Below are 19,539 nucleotides of genomic sequence, written 5' to 3' on the forward strand. Positions count from 1 at the left end.
GAATTTATTCCCTGATTGGAGTGAATTAACTAATAGTAAGAGCTTTACATTCAAACTGATTTTGATGTTTAGCTACACTTAAGGAGAATAGAAGTATAATCATCTTCACAATAGGTAGTCAAAAGTGAATTTCTTAAGTAAAGTATTCAATGATCAATGAGAAACAAGAAGTATACAATCAACTTAACTCAAGATATACTTTCCATTGATTTTTAGAAAACACCATTGTTATAGATTTCACTTAGTCAAGTTAGTTTATTTCTGAAAAACAAATCAAAACCCCCCTTTTTCTTTGTATTATTGATTGTTTTTAATTTCATCTGCTAAAGCACATATCATACTATTCTCAAACCCCATCTCTCTGTGGATACGAACCTTACTACCCTACTACATTAAGTTGTATTTGGAAAGTAAGTGAATTTATTTTTGGTTAGAGTTTAGGCGACTGAAAAAGAACCTACCAATTTGTTATCGAGGTTCAACTATCAATAGCCTACTCCTCGCTTATAGGTTCATTTCAACCCATTAGGATTCAAACCTCTTTTATTAATGGAAACTAGACCACTAAAAAAAATCTCTCTATCTTCTCACACCACCTTCTTCCCCTTGAAGAATGATCTACAAATTCCCTTAATAAAAGACTAATCCTCTTCTCACAAAAGAGAAAAGAACCGAATAATTTGAAAAGTATTTAAGATTTGAGGTGTAATTATATAATTAATCTAATTCCCTTAAACACTAAGACCTATTATAATATTTGAGAGTTAGAAAACTATTAAACAACAATTACAACTCTTTTGAATAAGTTAAGCGTAATAGATCAAAGCATGTAATGTTGTAATGTAATGTGTGTCATTCTTCAAATTTGATGAAGCTTCAATATATAGGACGCCTCCTACTAGCTGTTGCTTGTTATTAGCTTCATCACCTTATTTGTCTCCTTATTTATCTCAACTTAGTTATGTTTTACTTCAAATTAAAAGCCTAGTACTGCAAGTAGTTAAATGCTCCTCTAGAATTCTTGCTAACACGTTTAGCTATTTTTTAGACTTCTTCAAGTCTAAAAATAGCAATAACCAAGTACTTTTGAAACCCGTTTGGTAGGTGGTAATAAATGGTGATAATAGTATTAAAAAACTAGTGTAATTTTACTTGAAAAATCTCTTGGCTACCTTGATGGCGATTAATCATCTCATTTTCTTCCTAAAATTCATTCCAATGTATTATCATTTGGATAAGTAGTATTAGGTGGTAATGGAAATTTATAAAAAAAAACAAAATTTTTTTGTGATCAAAGTTTCATTACCATGGAAATGACATGGAACTTTTGAAGAAATTTTATACTATAATCATTATCATTACTACCATTTAGTACTACTAATCAAATGGGCCGTTATAGTCATCCTTCTAAGTTAATTTATTTAATTAAAACTAATACAAATCATAAATAACTAATAATCCAATTTTAGATTTCATAAAACATTCTATTCCAAAGGCATTAGAATCTTCTGAAACCAATTCAACTATCTTAATTAGCAAGTATGCTGACTTATTTCAAGACTAAAAGCGTGTAGTCAAAATTTAATTAATACTTTGTCCAATTTATTTAACTCATTAAACATATAACTAGTTTTAGCTTAAATAATTAAAATATTATTTATACCTATTTATATCAAATATGATTTTGGACCAATTAATCAATCTATCTATAAAGACTACTAATGAAGAAACGAGACTGACACATGTCAGACTCTCATTTAGTATTTTTCCCACTCAATTATGGTGACGTGGCAGCTTATTATTTATTGAAAATCATTTCCTAAAATACTAGAATTTATTTAAAGTGCAAAATAACATTTAGACAACTTTATTATTTTCCAATATGATTCCTATATTATTTCCAAATTGAAATGTGACTAAAATGTTATTTAGTATCATTTTTCAATATGATTTCAAAGATTATTTCCAAAATAAAAGAAAATAATATTTTAGTATAACAAAATTATTTTCCAAATTTATTTAATAACTGTAGAATAATATTGTTCATAAATTTATAAACCAATGTAAATTTTTGAATAATATTGTGAAATCTGTAGAATAATGTGACTAAAAATGTTAATCAATATCATTAATTTGGTAAGTATATTAAAAACGATACAATATACTAATGAAGAGACGATTACGACACATATCGACTTTATAATAAAATATTTCTCGCTCTTTTCATTTTCTTATTAGGAAAATATTTTTTAGCATATCAATATCTTTCTGATTAGATTTATTTAATTGATTAATTACAAAAGATTTTAAATTTTACCTTATTTACTACTAACTTTTTGGCATATACAATCTTCTAAAATATGTAATATCTTTTAATTACAATGGATAATTATCGAATAATATATTAATTATTTATGTAAATTATTAATTTTCTTTAAAATAAATTTTTAATAAATTAAGAAAAGAAAATAATTTTTAAAGTTTTTCATAGATAATCTTATATATTACTTACATGGCTATATTAAAAAACTGCACAAATTAAATAGATTACACATTAATTATTTAAGTAAATAATAATTAATAATTAGGATAAGATATCGGTGAAATAAATTTCAAATGATATTTTTATCACCTATGTTTGATAAGTTTATAATACAAAAATACTTAAATTAAGTTATATGTTAATTATTATAGTAAAAAAAATGTTCTTTAGGCTTAAAATATTATTTAAGATTTTACAAAGACATTGAACATTTAAATTTTTTTAAAATTATTATTTATGTGTTACTTATAAACTATACGAGCATAATTTTATGATTATGTTTTATATAATAATATATTAATAATATGAATTTCAATTTATTTTCTCACAATATATTAATAATAATTTTATGATTAATAAACTATACTCCATTATTTGGGAATCTGATTTATGAGCTTCCTTCTCTTTTCTCTCTCATAAACCCTAAAAATAAAATCCCTAAAAATTACCTAATAGGAGCCGGCAGTCCGGCCACCGCCGCCGCCTCTCCCCCGCATCCAAGTCGACCAGCCCTAGACCTCCAGCAACTGCCACCTACCGTCAGCAGAGAGTCGCCTCCCGCCGGTTGTGAGTTGTGCCATAATATCCCTAAAAATACTCAACAAAGTGTTCTTTGATCTTAATCTTAATTTTTATGTTCTTGAATGTTTTTGAAGGACAATAGAAAAATTTAAAAATAAATGATAATCTTCCTTGTTGGTTTCAGTACTCTGTTGTTTGCCTGTCGTGGTATGATGTATGTGTTTGTTTATGTTCTTGAATTTTTAGAATGTTATTTCATTTTTTTTATTATCTTCTTTTTTTTTCTTCTTAGTTTAGAATGTGCTTGACTTTTTCTTTGTTTTGTTTAGAATGTTCTTGATTTTTTTCTTCTTTTAATTTTCTTGAATTCTTAAATTTTTCCTGCTTTTCTTTGTTCTTTTGTTCTTTATTTTGGGTTTTAGTGAAGTCTTTTGTATTTTGTTTATTTTTATGTTCTTGATTTTAAAATGGAAGCAGAAATGGAGAAGAAGGATTATAAAGTGATTAAGTTTGATACCCAGACTCAGATGTAAAAAGGATCGATAGACTACTCATGTCAACAACAAGGTGGATGCTCTTTTTATGGGAGTCCATTTGCTAAGAACGTGCTCGATGGGAAATCAATTTTAGGATGGGTGATTTCTTGGGAAGTTTTGTTGGGTGTGTACGAGTGAGGCTTAATAGGTTGGCTATGTATTAAACAAGAACCAAACTATAAACACATGTTTTTATTTTGAAGTTTCAAATTCAATTAAGTAATGGAATTGTTTTGTGATTCTACATAATGCACTGAAAACACTTGTGTTGGTCTGTGGGGCCAATTTACAATCTCCATAAGTAGTCACCACCGATTCGAATTCCCCGATTCGAATCCCGTGGTGTTACATTAAGCAAATTGGAAAATGCACATTTAGTATTGTTTTTTTTGTCATTCAAAAAACTGAGCATAAGAAGTGAGTTTTTTCTATCACTAAAATGCTTTGTTTTTTTTTTTTTGTTTTTTTTTACCTTTTTAATATTTTGATAAATTTTACTAAATTTTAATCACTTTGGTTAAATTATGTGAAGGGCTCAAATGAGTCCTTTTTAAAAAGTATTACTTCATATACTATTAATGATTAGTGGTGTAATCGGTGTTCGAATTGATTTTGAATGTGATATATTGAGTCGGATTAATTTTTGTTCTAGTGTATTAAATTTCTTGATGATTTTATAGATTTTTTATTTATATATTTTGGGTTGAATCAACTCAAAATTGCGTCAATTTTAGTAGTTAATGTTATAATGAAATTCTGCCGAAATTACATCTATTTGTTGGTGCCCCGTGAGACTTTAAACCCAAGATTTACCGCTGTTAATTTCTTGATTAAGTTAAAATAAGTTTTGAATACCATCAGTTAAAAGAATTGAGTCTTCACACTGAATTGAACAAAGTTAAGAATTGTTTGTTTATGTTTAGGTTTCACAGTAATAGAATTTATATATATATATTGTAGAGACATATATGAAGTTCTTTGATTAACAAAATCATAATTGCACAAGATAAGTGGATTACTTAACCAGTTTCATGTAAATTATTAAGTTTCTTCCTATGAACAATTTCAGAGTGTATATGTTAATTAAAATTTATGTCTTAAGAAATTGTTAATTTTGTTGAAAATTACATACGCAATCAAACATTTACTAGTAAATTGACATAAAAAAGAAATTTTACTTAATTTACTTTTTAAATAAATACAGGAAAGTAAATTTTTGATTTCTAGACTAAGATTTATCTAGAAGCATCAAAATTTATTCCATGATTTCACGGGAAATGTGTCTCATACATAGGTGAAATAACTCAACTGATACAATTATTAGCATATGAAATCTTTATTTTGAGGACGTCTTATTGTGAGACAAGTATTAGACCTTGTTTAACTTAAGGATCAAATGGCATGAGCCCATAAGTATTGGGCCGAGTATAAGAGCTTCCAAAACCAAAGGAATAGTCTTCTTGAAAGACACGTGGATCATCAATGGATTCATGAGAAAGCCCATAAAAATTGAGGTAGAATGCAATCTCAGTTTGGGTCTTGACTAGTTGGTTAAATGCCTCATTTAATTCTTGTTGTAATTGGTAAATGATTCCAACACAACCATAAACAGGATCATTAACTCTGCAATGAGCTTCATAGTGTAGTGAATTAGCTGCTTCTTCCCTCAACTTCATCGGAAGCTTCTGCATCATCACAACCACACTCTTCAACAATTGATCACAATTTATACTTTATTTCTAATCTATAAGTTTGAATATAGTTTACAGAAATCTCATTTAATTTATCTCAATATAAAAATTATTATATCTAATTAAAAATATTAATAATCAGTGGCAAAGTTTTGGGACAGACGACGGAGTAGTCTCCGTTTCCAAAAGCATGTTCAATTTAGGTGGGTTTCAAATCAATCCAATAGGTCAAGGTGTAAAATAATATTCTTATCATTACAATTATTTAATATAAGAGTATATAATAATACTATTTGTCATTATTAAAGGACATAATTAAATACTACTTTCAAGGTTTAACAAATAAATATTGATTAATTTTTCTTCGAATCTTTATCAGGTTACTAGTATTAATTTCCAAGTTATAATCCAATAATTTTTAGTCGAATTTTAGATTAGTTTTAAATTAGCTAGGCCGAAATTTGATAATTCTAAATGAAGGTTATTCAGAAATAACTTTTTAGTTGTAATACAGATTATATCAAATACATATGACCTTCCTAACTATAGTCTATAGGATAAATATTTGCCTTCAAACCAAACTTGTAATTAGTCAATATGGATGGTTATGGGGTCAAGGACCCTGTTTGACCCGCCTCTTTTTAAGTGTCTAGGGACCCAGATCCAGACCCGGACCCTGAACCCGCCCCCAGAACCGAACCCTTGTAATTATTAAATAGTCTTACACTATTTTATGACTTTTGTCTATTAATCTGACTTCCTTCCACCCCACCCCAGTATCCCATTTATATATATATATATATATATATATATATATATATATATATATATATATATATATATATATATATATGCATATGCTAATTCGTACTAAATTATCTTACATTCTTATTATTTTGTGACTTTTCTATTTATATATATTTATATAATTAGTATTTAATATTTGTAAAATACGCTAATGAGTTATAAAAGGTTCAAGTGTGACAAATCATATAGATTTGTTTAGATCCATTAAGCAATTATTAAGAACCCTAGACCCATTAGATTCGAAAAGTTTGGATCTGAGTCTTAAAATTTTAAGCCCTTAGGGTCCGAATCCGGGTCTGAATCAATAAAAAATAAAGGTTTTGGGTCCAGATCTGACCACACCCCATGACCATCCCTACTTGTGAATATTAATATTAATTAGGTATAACTAAATAATAATCATATAATTATGCACCAATCACTATTATATTTCTTTCTAATAGTATAAGGACTTATCAATGCAATACAACCATATTAATTAATAATTATTATCATGTATAAACATAAAATCTTTAATATAATATAAATTTACATAAATAAGAACATAAAAGAAAAGGCAAAAAAATTAATATGGTTCCTGAAAAAAAAGGTGATCTGAAAAATATAGAAAAATTTTACCTGGAGCATTCTGGCAATATTGCTTGCACCATAGATTTTATGGACGTTTTCAAATCTTTGGGGGTCATTTGAGGGGAAATAAGGAGAATATATGCAATCTGAAGGACATTTTTTTCTCAAATATTTGCAGGCTGCACAACGAGTATTATTACTAGACATTATATATGTATAATATAAAATAATTCAATTTAGTTATATTAATAAATATTAATATCTATAATTATTTTATAGATGTAAGATTTTATAAGATGTTAGATTTTATAAATCTTTTGTGTATCAAATGTAATAACAATCAAGAATTTTATAGAGTCTTGGATTTAATTTTGTATAGAGATGCTAATGGAGCAAGTTATGGAGGGAAAAGAGTTTCCTAACGGCTAAAATTATTCAAAAATTGCACCATTTTTGGAAAATTATTTTACCCTTGTAATTAGGTTAATGGAATAATTTAGCCGTTATAGTGATAAAACTCCATTATAATGCGTTGTAATGGAGATTTAATTCATACTTTTAATGAAATAAATTACTAGATTAAAATATAGCGGTACATTAAAATGTTACAATTTTTATTTAGGGTGGCCAGCAAAGTTACAAAGTAGCTTACAAGTTATACTAAGGTATTAAAACTTAATATAAGAATCATTTGTAAAAACAAGTATTAAGTATTGGTTAGTCATAAACTAGATAATCCCTGTACGAGGCATGATGTTTTCATTTGATGTAACAAAACGAATAAATTGAATAAGTTCGGCATAATATTACATTTTAGAGTAATTTGCGAATAACAGCATTTAAATTTAGAACTTTTGCAAATTATAGTCTCAAAGTTTGTTTTTGCGAATAACTGTTACCAAAGTATCAAAACTTACACCATTCAGGCAAAGTGACCGTTGGCCAACCCAAATGACCTTTGACCAGCCTAAATGACCGTTGACTATTACTAATCACTTTTAACTTTTGTTGAACATTTCTAAATACCGTTGACTTTCCTAATTATCAATAGTACCCTTGTGGTTTAGACTTTAACGTCGTTTTTACCCATCATAATTATATTTTTTTCATAAAATGAACGTCGCAATTAACCTTATGAAATAACTCTATCAGAAACCCAGATTACTTATATTTTTTGAAACAATATCGTTACGATGGGTAAACACGACGTTGAATATCCTTTTTCGGCCTACGTGTCAACAAATAAACAAATAAGTACTTGTTTAAACCAAATTTTTCGAAAGAATTAGCCCATAAGGATAATCACGATGTCCATTTATTGAAAAAATATCGCCATGATGGATAAAAATGACGTTAAATATCTTTTTCGGTCTACATGCTTGAAAATAGGTACTTGTTTCGACCGGATTTCCACAAGAGTTATCCCATAAGGGTAATCGCAACGTGCATTTTTTGAAAAAATCTCGTTACGACGAGTAGACACGATGTTAAAGTGCTAAAACACAAGGGTACTATTGATAATTTGGAAAGACAAAGGTGATTAGGGATTGTCAACAAAAGTCAAAGATGATTAGAAATGGTCAACGATCATTTAGGTTGATCAAAGGTCATTTGGGTTGGTTAACGGTCACTTGGCCTGAATGGTGTAGATTATATATCATATAATTATTATTGAAGTTATAATCATTTCAGTGAACTTTTAATTTTTTTTATTATATTTAAAAATAATATAATTAAATTTGTAAATGAATAAATATTTTTTAAATGAATCATAGATCAATGCTGAGTTGTAAATTAAAAATCAAAGATAATATGTGCATCTTTATTACATATTTATTGCATTGTTTTTCAAATTTTAACATATGTAATAGTTCCAACTAAAGTTTTTAATGATGATATCAAATTAATCATCTTATGATCATTTTTAGCATGTAAGATTCTTGTATTAAGTGGAAATTCCACATGGTATCATCGAACTTTTATGTAACGCTAGTGGTAGCACTTTTGTAAGATTTTTCCACATTGTAGTATCCAGTTTATGCTATATCTAATTTTCGTAGCATTTTCCGTTAAATTCTTGTCATCATCATCATTACCATCATCATCATCATCCTACCCAGTATATCCTACGCATAGAGAACTAAGGCCAGGGTCTGGGGAGGGAAAGACGGCGGCAAATCATACCCACAAAGGAGAGCCAGCCAAAGGAGTCCCCCGACTCAAAGAAGATAAAGAGAAGTGATTACACGTGCAAGATAACTTAAAGGCCTATAAAAAGGAGAGCTACTACAGAGGAATATACAGAACTAAAAGAAAGAAAACAATAATAGCATGAGGTTACAGACACTAAAAGAAAAATAGCGGACATCAGAAGTCTGGAACATGGATATGTCGTCTCTAACTGCTCTTATCCCAAGTCTTGTCAATTTCTGTCTAGTTCAACATCTCGACGTTTTTATACTTATTAAGAGTTGGTTGTTGTTTTTATAATTTTTCCTAAATCATTTTTATGCTCTCAAATATTTCATTCACCATTTTGACATTTAATTCAACGTTTGATTCATCAACACTCTCAAATGTTGTAACAATTTTGTTTTCATTCAAATTGTTGGCATTTTTGACAAAATGTGCTTTAATCACTATTAAAGAAGCATTAAGCTATAATGTTCACTTAATGTACTTAACTAGGATTATAAAGTTCAAAAGGTGTACTAATACATATGTACTTAATTAGGGTAAATTATAAAGACAATAATTTAAATTTAAAATAAAATCGTTACATCATTTAAGAGCTTTGATGAATTAAACGGTGAATTAAACATTTCAGAGCATAAAAATGGTTTATGGCAAATTATAAAGGCAACAACCAACACTTAATAAGGGTAGAAACGTCAAAATGGTGAATTAAACGGAAATTGACAAGAATTTAACAGAAAATGCTACGGCGGTTAGATACGAGATAAATTGGATGCTATCATGTGGAAAATTCTTACAAAAGTGGTACCACAGGTATTTCATGAAAGTTCGATGTTACCGTTTGAAATTTTACTATATTCATTCTTATTCAATGACATTATTTTTCCTAAAACAAGGGAAAAAATCTCTTGAGATGATGACAAGTGACAACTCATTAGTTTTTAAAGTTGCTTATATAAGCTGTGTTTTGCTTTAGTATAATACATAGATAGATGGTATCAAACTAATCATCTTATAATCATTCTTGGCATGTAAGATTTTTATTGTCATCCTTATTCAATGACATCATCTTTGTTAAAAGGAGGAAAACAAATATTTTCAGAAGATGACAACTATCAATTACTAAATATAATTAGGTAAATATTATAGATTAAATAACTGTGGTACTTTATTTATTAACATTTACAAGTTAGAAAATAAATATTACGATTGAGCCAATAAGAATGAACAATAACTAAAGATTTTATTTTTTTTAGAGGTCACACATAATTAATTTAAAATTGACCAAAATTATTGTAACATTTAGCTATAATTATGGTCTCCTTATGATCAACTCTATACACAAAAACTTCTAAGTGACGAACTCAATATGAGACGGTACTAATAAGCTGACTCAAATTCAAAATTTTTTTTACAAAAATAATTTCACTTTGGCCTAAAAAGTGATCAATTTTGATATTAAAGTGATTAATTATAATATTAGAGCTAATAACTTTTACTTACTAACAAGTTTAAAAACTATCAATTACAACCTTTAAGCGATCAATATAAACTTATAGTGCTAAGTTATAATTCATCGATCACCTGTACACTATTGGATTATAAGTTATAATCTTAAACGAGTTCATTATAGCATTAAAGGAATGAATATAATCTTAAAGTGGTCAATTTCGACCTTTAAGTAATAAATTATAAATGATCAGTTATAAATTTTTAAAGTAGAAATTGATCACTTTAAAAGATCATAATTGATCTACTTTCGATTATGTACATAAAGTTGAAATTGATTAATTTAATGTCAGAATTGATCTCTTTTAAGTCAAAATAAATTTTTTTTATTTTAGAATTTTTTATTTTTTTTAAAGACATGAATTTTGACCTTAAAGATATTAATTATGACCTTAAATTAATCATTAGTGATTATATATTGTAAGAAAATTATAATTTAACTGATTGAACTTCTTTTATCTGAGCAATCGTACCGTAAGAGAGTGTCTCGCAAAACCTTATATCTCTCATGTATAGAATGTTAGAGAATTGATAGAGTTAATTGAAATTCCTAGTCTTATTACTCCATATCTAATCTCCCGTAAAAGTAAAATAATGCATCGTATACAATGAAATCTTCAAGTACCATAAAATATGATGATTTAATCTTGATGTTAGAAAGATGTGTTCAGTATTTGTTTTGTTTATTTTCTGCAAAGTTATTTTTTATTCAGATTACAAGTTAGGTTGTCAGTTCATTCTAGCGTGTGGTTGAGAATAGAGTAGAAGTTATTTTTAGTGTGCAGTTACTCTCTAAACGTGGTTGTATACTTTATTTAGAACTTTTTGTCTGTTGTTTTGATATATATATATATATATATATATATATATATATATATATATATATATATATATATATATATATATATATATATATATATATATATATATATATGAGAAAACTCAGAAAATGATGCGGCAATTTTAGCATCACAAAAAAATTTCCTCTGTTATTTTTCTTCTCTTATTCGATACCAGTAAGAAGTAGGGAAGAAAATAGTCACTGATATTAAATTTCAGAACCAACAAAATAATATATCCTTATCATTAACCTTAGCTACATAAAACTAATTAAAGAGACAGCAGTTGAAGTCATAAAATGATGGTACTAAAAGAGATCATCAAATTATATATTATACTTGGAAATATTCTTTTCTTATTTACAGTCAATTAACACATTCAAGTTTATAATTAAATTACAATGATCTTATACTTCTTATTATTTTTGTTAAAATTGATATTGGATAATTGATATCTGAAATTCTGCTAATCCCATCTAATATAATTTAACAAAAAGTTACTATAAAAATATATTAGTCAAACTAAATTAAAATAATGAAGTCATTAAACACTTTTTTAAAACGGAGTAATCATACCTCTTGTCAACAAAAATAGCAGTTTTATTTTTTTATACAATTTCATACTGTGCTTTTAACACGTATTTACCTTTTGCAAACTTGTAATACTTCCTCTTTCTATTATACTTCTACATTTTCTATACAATTTAATGTGTTATTTTGATCATTTATATGTGTACTGAATTATACACATATAAAAATTATAAAAAATTAATATTATGAAAGTATACAATTAAACGATTCAAAAAAGATGTCAGTTGACAGTATTTATCGTTACACATTAGTCGCAATATATGAAATAAGCTTAAATAATAATTAATGTCAAAAACCGTAATGTAGCAAGTATTTCAGAATGGAGGAAGCAGTACACTAGTAGAGTACAATAAATCATGCAATTATTACATATCTGGATTTTCCATCCTTTTATAATAGATGTTGTTTGCAAGGTTCACAATAAGGAGAATATTATTGATGTTTTAACTAAATTTTTTCTCAATCGTAGTATGATCGTAATATCGATCAATGCGAATTGAGCAATTGTGAAAGTGTGTTCAGATTGTTTACTTTATGTTTACGATAAAAACTTATTCTATATACTTTTTCTTCATCACAAAAAATCATTTGAAGTTGCTTATATTTAATCCTTATTTAGTTATAAATAAAATGTTTAAATAGTTTGTGCATTTCATTATAGAACTATGAAAATTGTTTTCATACGTAGAACCCTATATGATGAACAAAAATTACACACAATATGAGCACCTAATCTAAATCATTAAACTATACGTTGTGACTTATAGTGCAGTTCCATTGGATATGGAGACATAGAGATCTCTAATTAAGTATATGGATATTCAAAAGATATATTGCAACATGACCAAATGATATTATCGATTTTTAGTAATATAATTATTATATTGGGTGTTTAGAAAACAGTTATTGATTGTTGGCAGTTATTTATTTGTTGGCTTGTTTGATTAGATGAAAATATTGGCTTTTTGTTAGCTTTTAAACTAGCTAAATAAGCTAGTAATTTCTAGAGATCAGATATTCAGAAAAATTATGTATTGGTTATTGATTATTTATTAGAGAAAATGTTGACCAACAATCTAAAAGTCAATGAAAAAAGTCAACTAAGTTATCTTTTTCAGTTTGGCTTAAAGAAAAACTTTTTAGCTTATTGAAAATCCATTTACAAAACATACTTTTTTGTATTTTGACTAACTAAAAAACTAAAAGCCAACAAAAAAGCAAACCTAAAATACACTTAACAAACACCTTCAAATATTTATAGATTCCTATAACATGAGTATTTCATTACTACCATAATAACTTGATTTAACTTTTATCGTCTCAAGGGCCGCACTTTATAATATTGAATAAATTCTTGATCAAGCTAAGACTGGTTTATGGGCTACTTGATGAGTTAATTACAAATTGCATGATGATGCTCAAATAGTTATAGAGCTACTCACTGTTTTGTAATTTCATACTCACAAATTAAGAAATAGAATTTGGGAAAATATTATGGGTAATGATGGTTGTAAGGTATGGACAATTTCGTGCATTAAACAAGTTTATAGAATTTTGAAATCGAAACTTTGTCTATGGACAAAAAAAAGATTATAGGAATTGTCTAAGATATTTTCGACATTATTAGGTAAATATTATGGAGATAATAATAGTGGTACTTTATTAATTTATATTAATTTGCTAGAGCATATGAACCAATAAGAATGGACAATAACTAAAATTTATAATTTTTAAGAGCACACACATAAATATATTGAAATCGGCTAAGATTATTATTATATTGGGCAATACTTAGGGTCTCCTTATTAAACTTATATCTCTCATGTATAAAAGGTTAAAGAATTGATAGAATTAGTTAAAATATCTAGTATATTACTCCATATCTAGTCTCTTATAAAAGTAAAATAGTGCATCGTTTACATTGAAATATTTCAAGTACTATAAGTTGACGTCTTCAAGTAAAATAGTGCTTCCTTATTATTAACCTTGAGCTGGATAAAAGTAATTAGATAGACAATGATCAAAGTCATAAATTATTGGTACATGAAGCAATCGTTAAATTAGATAATACTTTAAATACAAAAACTTGGTCTAATGAGACCGTCAATTTGAGCCGTTCAATTTGTGCGTGTAACAGCCTCACATGCTTTCATTTTTGGCATTTATCAATTTTGACTTTAAAGTTATCAATTTCAACTTAAAGTAAACCTTAAACAAATCAATTGATATAAAAGATTTCAATTTTAACCTATAAGTGATTAATTTTGACGTTAAACTTATCAATTTCTACCTAAATATGGTTCAATTTTCATCATTTCAAAAGAAGTTATAAAATGGTATTATTCTACATTCTATAGATGAATTTTAAATAACAAATAAATGGTCAATAACACTATCAATAATAGTGTTAAAACCATTACACAATACAAGTCTTCTTATTCAATGCAACATGATGGTTCTAATGGAACATAAGCATAGTGTAAAAATGCAATAACGGTCATGATCCCGGTAGCGAAACAGTGATGCGGTAACAAAAGTGATGCAGTTACCATAACGGCTAAATATCAGTCGAATCATAAGATATTCCTTGATACGGCCAAAAGTACGGTTTTTTACACCTTTACAACACAGGAAATATCGATTCCTTTGTTTTGAAAACCTTTACAACGTGGGCGATGTGACGCGATAAAACCTTGTTTTTATACTGTGAACATAAGAGTACTTGTACTCTTTAATCATTGATCAATAATAGTAATATTGCTCTTTCCTCAACAGTTTCTGTTCATGATGAACTTGAAAATAAAGTTGTAGGTGTAGTATTTGCTTACCCTTGATGTGAAGGCGGAGAAAGTGTCGATGCCAAATGATTCGATGAATGCTCTTGAAAATAATCAAGAGTTCATGGCTGCTTTGTTATAAAAATTTCATTTTTTTTGATTTGAAAATGATCAATTCGGACCTTAAAATAATCCATTAAATGAATGCTTTTAGAAAAAAGATCAAAGGTTCATGGCTACTTTGTTGTGAAAAATTTTGATTTTAATCTAAAAATGATCATTTCAAACCTTAAAATGATCAATTTAAAAATCAATTTTAACCTTAAAGTTATCAATTATGACCTTAAATAGATCAAGTATTGAACATATAGTGAGGAAAACTATTTTGAGCTGATTGGGTTGTTCGTCTCATATTGAGACCATCGCATCCAAGACTAGCTGTACTTTAAAATATTATTTTCTTACTAACCAGTCTAGTCACGCATTAAAGTTTGTAATTTGATTACACTCATGAATTTTTTATTATTGTTATAGTTCTAATTTTGTTATTAGTGATGGATAATTAATACTCCCTCCTATTCAGCCTAAGTGTCTTATTTCCTTATTTGATCAAGTCACCTTAAATGTGTCATTTCTATTTTTAGTATGTTAACTTTACTAATTTACTCTTATTAAACTTAATTTTTTTACGCCTTTACACTAACTAATCCCACTTTACCCATATTAAAATTAAAAAAACACTATATTTTTTCTTTCACACGTGTTTCCATTTGACCCCCTAAAAATAATGAAAAGTTAAATAGAACACACTGGGTGAAAACAAGGGAGTATTTCATCTGTTCTGTTTTTCTTGCTACAATAGAGTTTGGCAGATCAATTAAGAAAAGAGTATTTATGGTGTTAGAAGATCATTTTAACCCTTAAAGTGATATTCTGATTTGAAGGGAAAAGGAAAATGCAAATAAAACCAGCAAGTAACAATCATATTTTATAAGGGAAAGAGAATATGTAATCATTTCACAGAGAAATTTTGATTTCTTACAAAAAGGGAAAACTTTATAAGTTCCAACCAAAATAGAATTTCCCACTAAATTATATTCCCACCAAAATACAATTATACTCTTTGGGAATTTACGTCAATCATAAGCTTTAAGGTCTAACCCAATCTTAATCTTCAATTCTGAAAAACCAAGAACCACATTGTTGATCACATCACTTGACATCCTTTGTTTACACACCTCTCCACATAAGTCATTAAGGTGGTTTTTAAAAGATTAATTTAATTAACATCATTCATCATTATATTCCCAAGTTTCACTTGTGTCATTTTTCTCATAAAAAAGGGTTCACATTATTTTAATTAACACACAAGTAACAACTTCAGGCTCTTCTCGAGTAACCACAAGTGGCAGTGACACAAAACATATCTAGGGTTTGCCATTATTGAATAAATTACTGACATTGCCATTTTCGAAAATGAAAAACCGACAATCTTGTTATGTTGTAACTAAAACAAAACAAGGTAGTAATTGAAGTGGAAATCTTATCAAATCACTATAATTGAAATGACATGTGACAAAGATATTACTTATCTATCAGCCTAAATTGTAGTCAAGTCCAATGTGGCAATGAACGTGGTTACTCAATGATGCATTAATTTCATCAGTTTTAACACCCTATCATCACTGGAAATTTACCGATAATGATCAAGTATTTATCAAACAATATCAAGCATTTAATCCAACACAATTTAACAAAATCAATTCATAACGTGCTTATTATCATGCATTTACCCAACAACACCAAACATTGTGTAATTAAAAGTAAGTAGTTGGTGGTGAGTAAATTAAGTAACTAAAGTGATAAGGTATAATTGATAGTGATATGTAGGGTAGAAATAAAATATTGATAAAATAGATAGTTATTAAATTATCTTTGTCAAAAAAAAAAATAATATTGTATGTAATATGAAATATCTATAAATATTAAATAGTAAGATGAAGTATATAATTCAACAAAAAAATTTTATAAAAATGCATTAGTCAAACTAAAAAAATAATGGAAAGTCATTTCAAACAGTTGTAAAATATGGAGTAATGATAGCTCTTATCAACAAAAGTAGCATTTTTATACAACTTCATACTCTGCTTTTTAACACACGTGTTTGCCTTTTACAGACATATAATAGTAAACAAGTAGAGTACAATCATTCATGCAATTATTCCTTATTTGGATTGTCCATCCCTTTTTAGCACACTTACTTACACAACAATATCTACACTCCAAATTCACCATTACCAATCAAAAACTTGGTAAACAATAACTACCAAATGAGTACACCCTTAAGTACTCCATCTAATTATAACTAGCTAATAATTATAAGTATTTTCATTACATTGAATAACTCCATAATGATAAATCAGCATTTCCATACCCCATTTCTTCATCATCATAAGTACTACTACTACAACCAGTTAACTGAGGTGGAGGTAACATTCCCATTCCATGATACATTTCTGCTAAAAGTCCAGGTGATCCATAATCTTCATCCATGTAGTAAACATTATCAACATTCTGATTCGATTCGGCCGTGGCCTGAAAAACAGTCATCTCCTCCGCTTCAGTAGGCTGCGGTGGAGGCCGGAATGCTTCTGCAGCCTCCGCCGCAGCACGCTGAATATCCTTCGTGTCATTCGAAGCAGGAACTGGTAATCTCCAAGCGGAATCAGCAAAGTTTAAACAAGCTCCATGACGACCTCTAAGAGCCATGGCAGCTACATCATGAGCACGAGCAGCCATTTCAGCTGTCGGAAATGTCCCGAGCCAAATTCGGGTTTTTTTGTTTGGTTCTCGAACTTCACATACCCATTTACCAGAGTTCCTCTGACGGACACCCCTGTAAACAGGGTGTCTCGTCTCTTTAAACTTTTTTCGGCCCGCACGTTTTTTTGGGTACTCTGAAGCTAACATGAGCCCGCCTTCCTCGTCTGTCGAGGGCGGGCTCATGTTCTCAGAGGGTGATCTTTTGTTATTATAAAATATGTCCATCTTTTATTATTTTATGTGTTTGTGTTGTTTTTGTTTTGTGTTTGTGTGTTGTTGAATAATTTTGTTGGAGTTGGGGATATATATACATATGGCTATGGATATTATGGTGAAGATTAAGTAAACACTTGATAGTATAGTAGAAGTATGGGGAAAAGCCGTAAACACGGAGGTTACCAAGGATACAGCTGGTGCCTGGTATGGTGTTTAAGGATGCTGCAAAAGACATGATGAAAATTAAGTAAGCAGGGGGAGTTCCACTGAGCTTCCAAAGTAAAGTTTGAATTGGTCCCAGCTGCTTTAAATCTTTATTTTATTTTATTTTTTTTTGCTATTGTGTAGGGTTTTTGGAAATAAAATATTACTAATTTCTATTTAGCCTAATTGTCTATTTTTTTAAAACTATTTATTTATCATTCTTAATTCGTATTTTACTTTTAATCTAAAAATTAAAACATACTCATGTTGAATCTTGTTTAACTCGTCTCAATATAAAGTTATTAATATAACTTTTTATAATTTTTAATTAAGAATAATTTAACATATTATATGTTAAAATATTATCTCGACAAATAAAAAAAATCAAATGGGACAGTAGTATTTTTAAACCACTGAAAGCGACTGTTATGACTCATCGGTCAAATTTAAAGGCCCACTTGAAGTGTGACCACTAACCAGTATTCACTATTGACGTATGCCCGTACCGAGGCTTTTTCCAAAGGGTGTTATTATTTATTCCCGTACTTTTCATTTTATCATCACCCCTTTAAAAAATTACGAAATTGTTATTGGACTTAAAATATGTTTAACAAATGTAAATCACACTTAATAACACTATAATCAATTAATAACATTATAATCACTTAATAACATTATTATCGCGACTCTATATATATTGAATTTTCAGAGGCGTTCTTGTAGTATATACGAACTTAAACAAGGTACTATCTCTCTAAAAACTTTTCTAAAAACACTACGTTAATTTAAACAAGCTAAAACCGTACATCTAACAACAATGGTATATGAAAACGAGCATGATAACGATGCGGTAAGTAATTAATTGATTCAAAATTTTAAAAAAATTCCAGAAAGGCCAGTCGCACAAAATGTGCGACTGGACCTAGGCTGAGTCGCACTTTTTGTGCGACTGGTTCAATTTTTGTTTTTTTTTTTTTGAATTTCGAATTATAAAATTTCTTTTGTTCAATTAATTTATTTTTTTAAGTTATTATTATTTAACAAATGTTGTAATAAATTATTTAATTTTAATATATTATTATATTATGATAAAGTTATTATAATAATTAGTGTTGAATTTTTTTAATTCGAAAATTTTAATAATAATAATAATAATAATAATAATAATAATAATAATAATAATAATACCAGTCGCACAAAAAGTGCAACTGGACCTAGGTAGAGTCGCACTTTTTGTGCGACTGGTATAAATTTTTTTTTTTTTTAAATTCGAATTATAAAATTTATTTTGTTTAATTAATTTATTTTTTAAGTTATTTTTATTTCATAAATGTTGTAATATATTATTTTATTTTCATATATTATTATATTATGATAATGTTATTATAATAATTAGATTTGAATTTAAATAATTTATTTTAATTTTTTTAATTATTTTTTTGATAAGTTAATTCTTCTTATTTATTATATTATTTTTAAATTATTATTATTTATTAAATATTATAATAAATGATTTTATTTACTCATACATTTTATATATTATTATATTATGATAATGTTATTATAATTATTATTTGCAGGACTTTGAAAACTTAGGGGATAATGTAGATTATTCTGATAGATATGTTACCGATAGAAAATTTGATTCTGTAGATGATTTACATGCTTGGGCTGATGAGATAGCACTAATAATTGGTTTTCAATTTACATGTGCTT

General features: G+C 27.7%; 2 protein-coding genes and 1 long non-coding RNA gene across 3 annotated transcripts; 1 reads left to right on the top strand and 2 right to left on the bottom strand.

The window, feature by feature from the left end:
- Positions 1 to 2,922: 2,922 nt before the first annotated feature.
- Positions 2,923 to 3,853, top strand: LOC130825460 (uncharacterized). Its single transcript, XR_009046901.1, has 2 exons — positions 2,923 to 3,109; positions 3,542 to 3,853. It is a non-coding gene; the product is annotated as an uncharacterized LOC130825460 (long non-coding RNA).
- A 1,132-nt stretch (positions 3,854 to 4,985) lies between these two features.
- On the bottom strand, positions 4,986 to 6,875 carry LOC130824923 (LOB domain-containing protein 24-like). The gene is made up of 2 exons (XM_057689945.1): positions 6,717 to 6,875; positions 4,986 to 5,285 (listed from the first exon to the last, which is right to left on the bottom strand). The coding sequence occupies exons 1-2, from the start codon at positions 6,873 to 6,875 to the stop codon at positions 4,986 to 4,988; spliced, it is 459 nt and encodes a 152-aa protein (XP_057545928.1).
- Positions 6,876 to 16,688: 9,813 nt separating this feature from the next.
- Positions 16,689 to 17,716, bottom strand: LOC130825461 (dehydration-responsive element-binding protein 1E-like). The gene has a single exon (XM_057690703.1). It carries the CDS (start codon positions 17,626 to 17,628, stop codon positions 16,972 to 16,974), a length of 657 nt encoding a protein of 218 aa, XP_057546686.1. The 5' UTR covers positions 17,629 to 17,716; the 3' UTR covers positions 16,689 to 16,971.
- Positions 17,717 to 19,539: the final 1,823 nt, after the last annotated feature.

The sequence above is a fragment of the Amaranthus tricolor genome, chromosome 10 (assembly GCF_026212465.1).
Source record: "Amaranthus tricolor cultivar Red isolate AtriRed21 chromosome 10, ASM2621246v1, whole genome shotgun sequence".
Taxonomy (NCBI): domain Eukaryota; kingdom Viridiplantae; phylum Streptophyta; class Magnoliopsida; order Caryophyllales; family Amaranthaceae; genus Amaranthus; species Amaranthus tricolor.

Bases quoted from the DNA above. Each gene is read 5' to 3' on its own strand.
- LOC130825461 (XM_057690703.1), bottom strand. From the start codon at position 17,628: ATGGACATATTTTATAATAACAAAAGATCACCCTCTGAGAACATGAGC.
- LOC130824923 (XM_057689945.1), bottom strand. From the start codon at position 6,875: ATGTCTAGTAATAATACTCGTTGTGCAGCCTGCAAATATTTGAGAAAA. The intron at 5,286-6,716 runs GTAAAATTTTTC...GTGATGATGCAG, and splicing joins ATATTGCCAGAATGCTCCAG to AAGCTTCCGATGAAGTTGAG.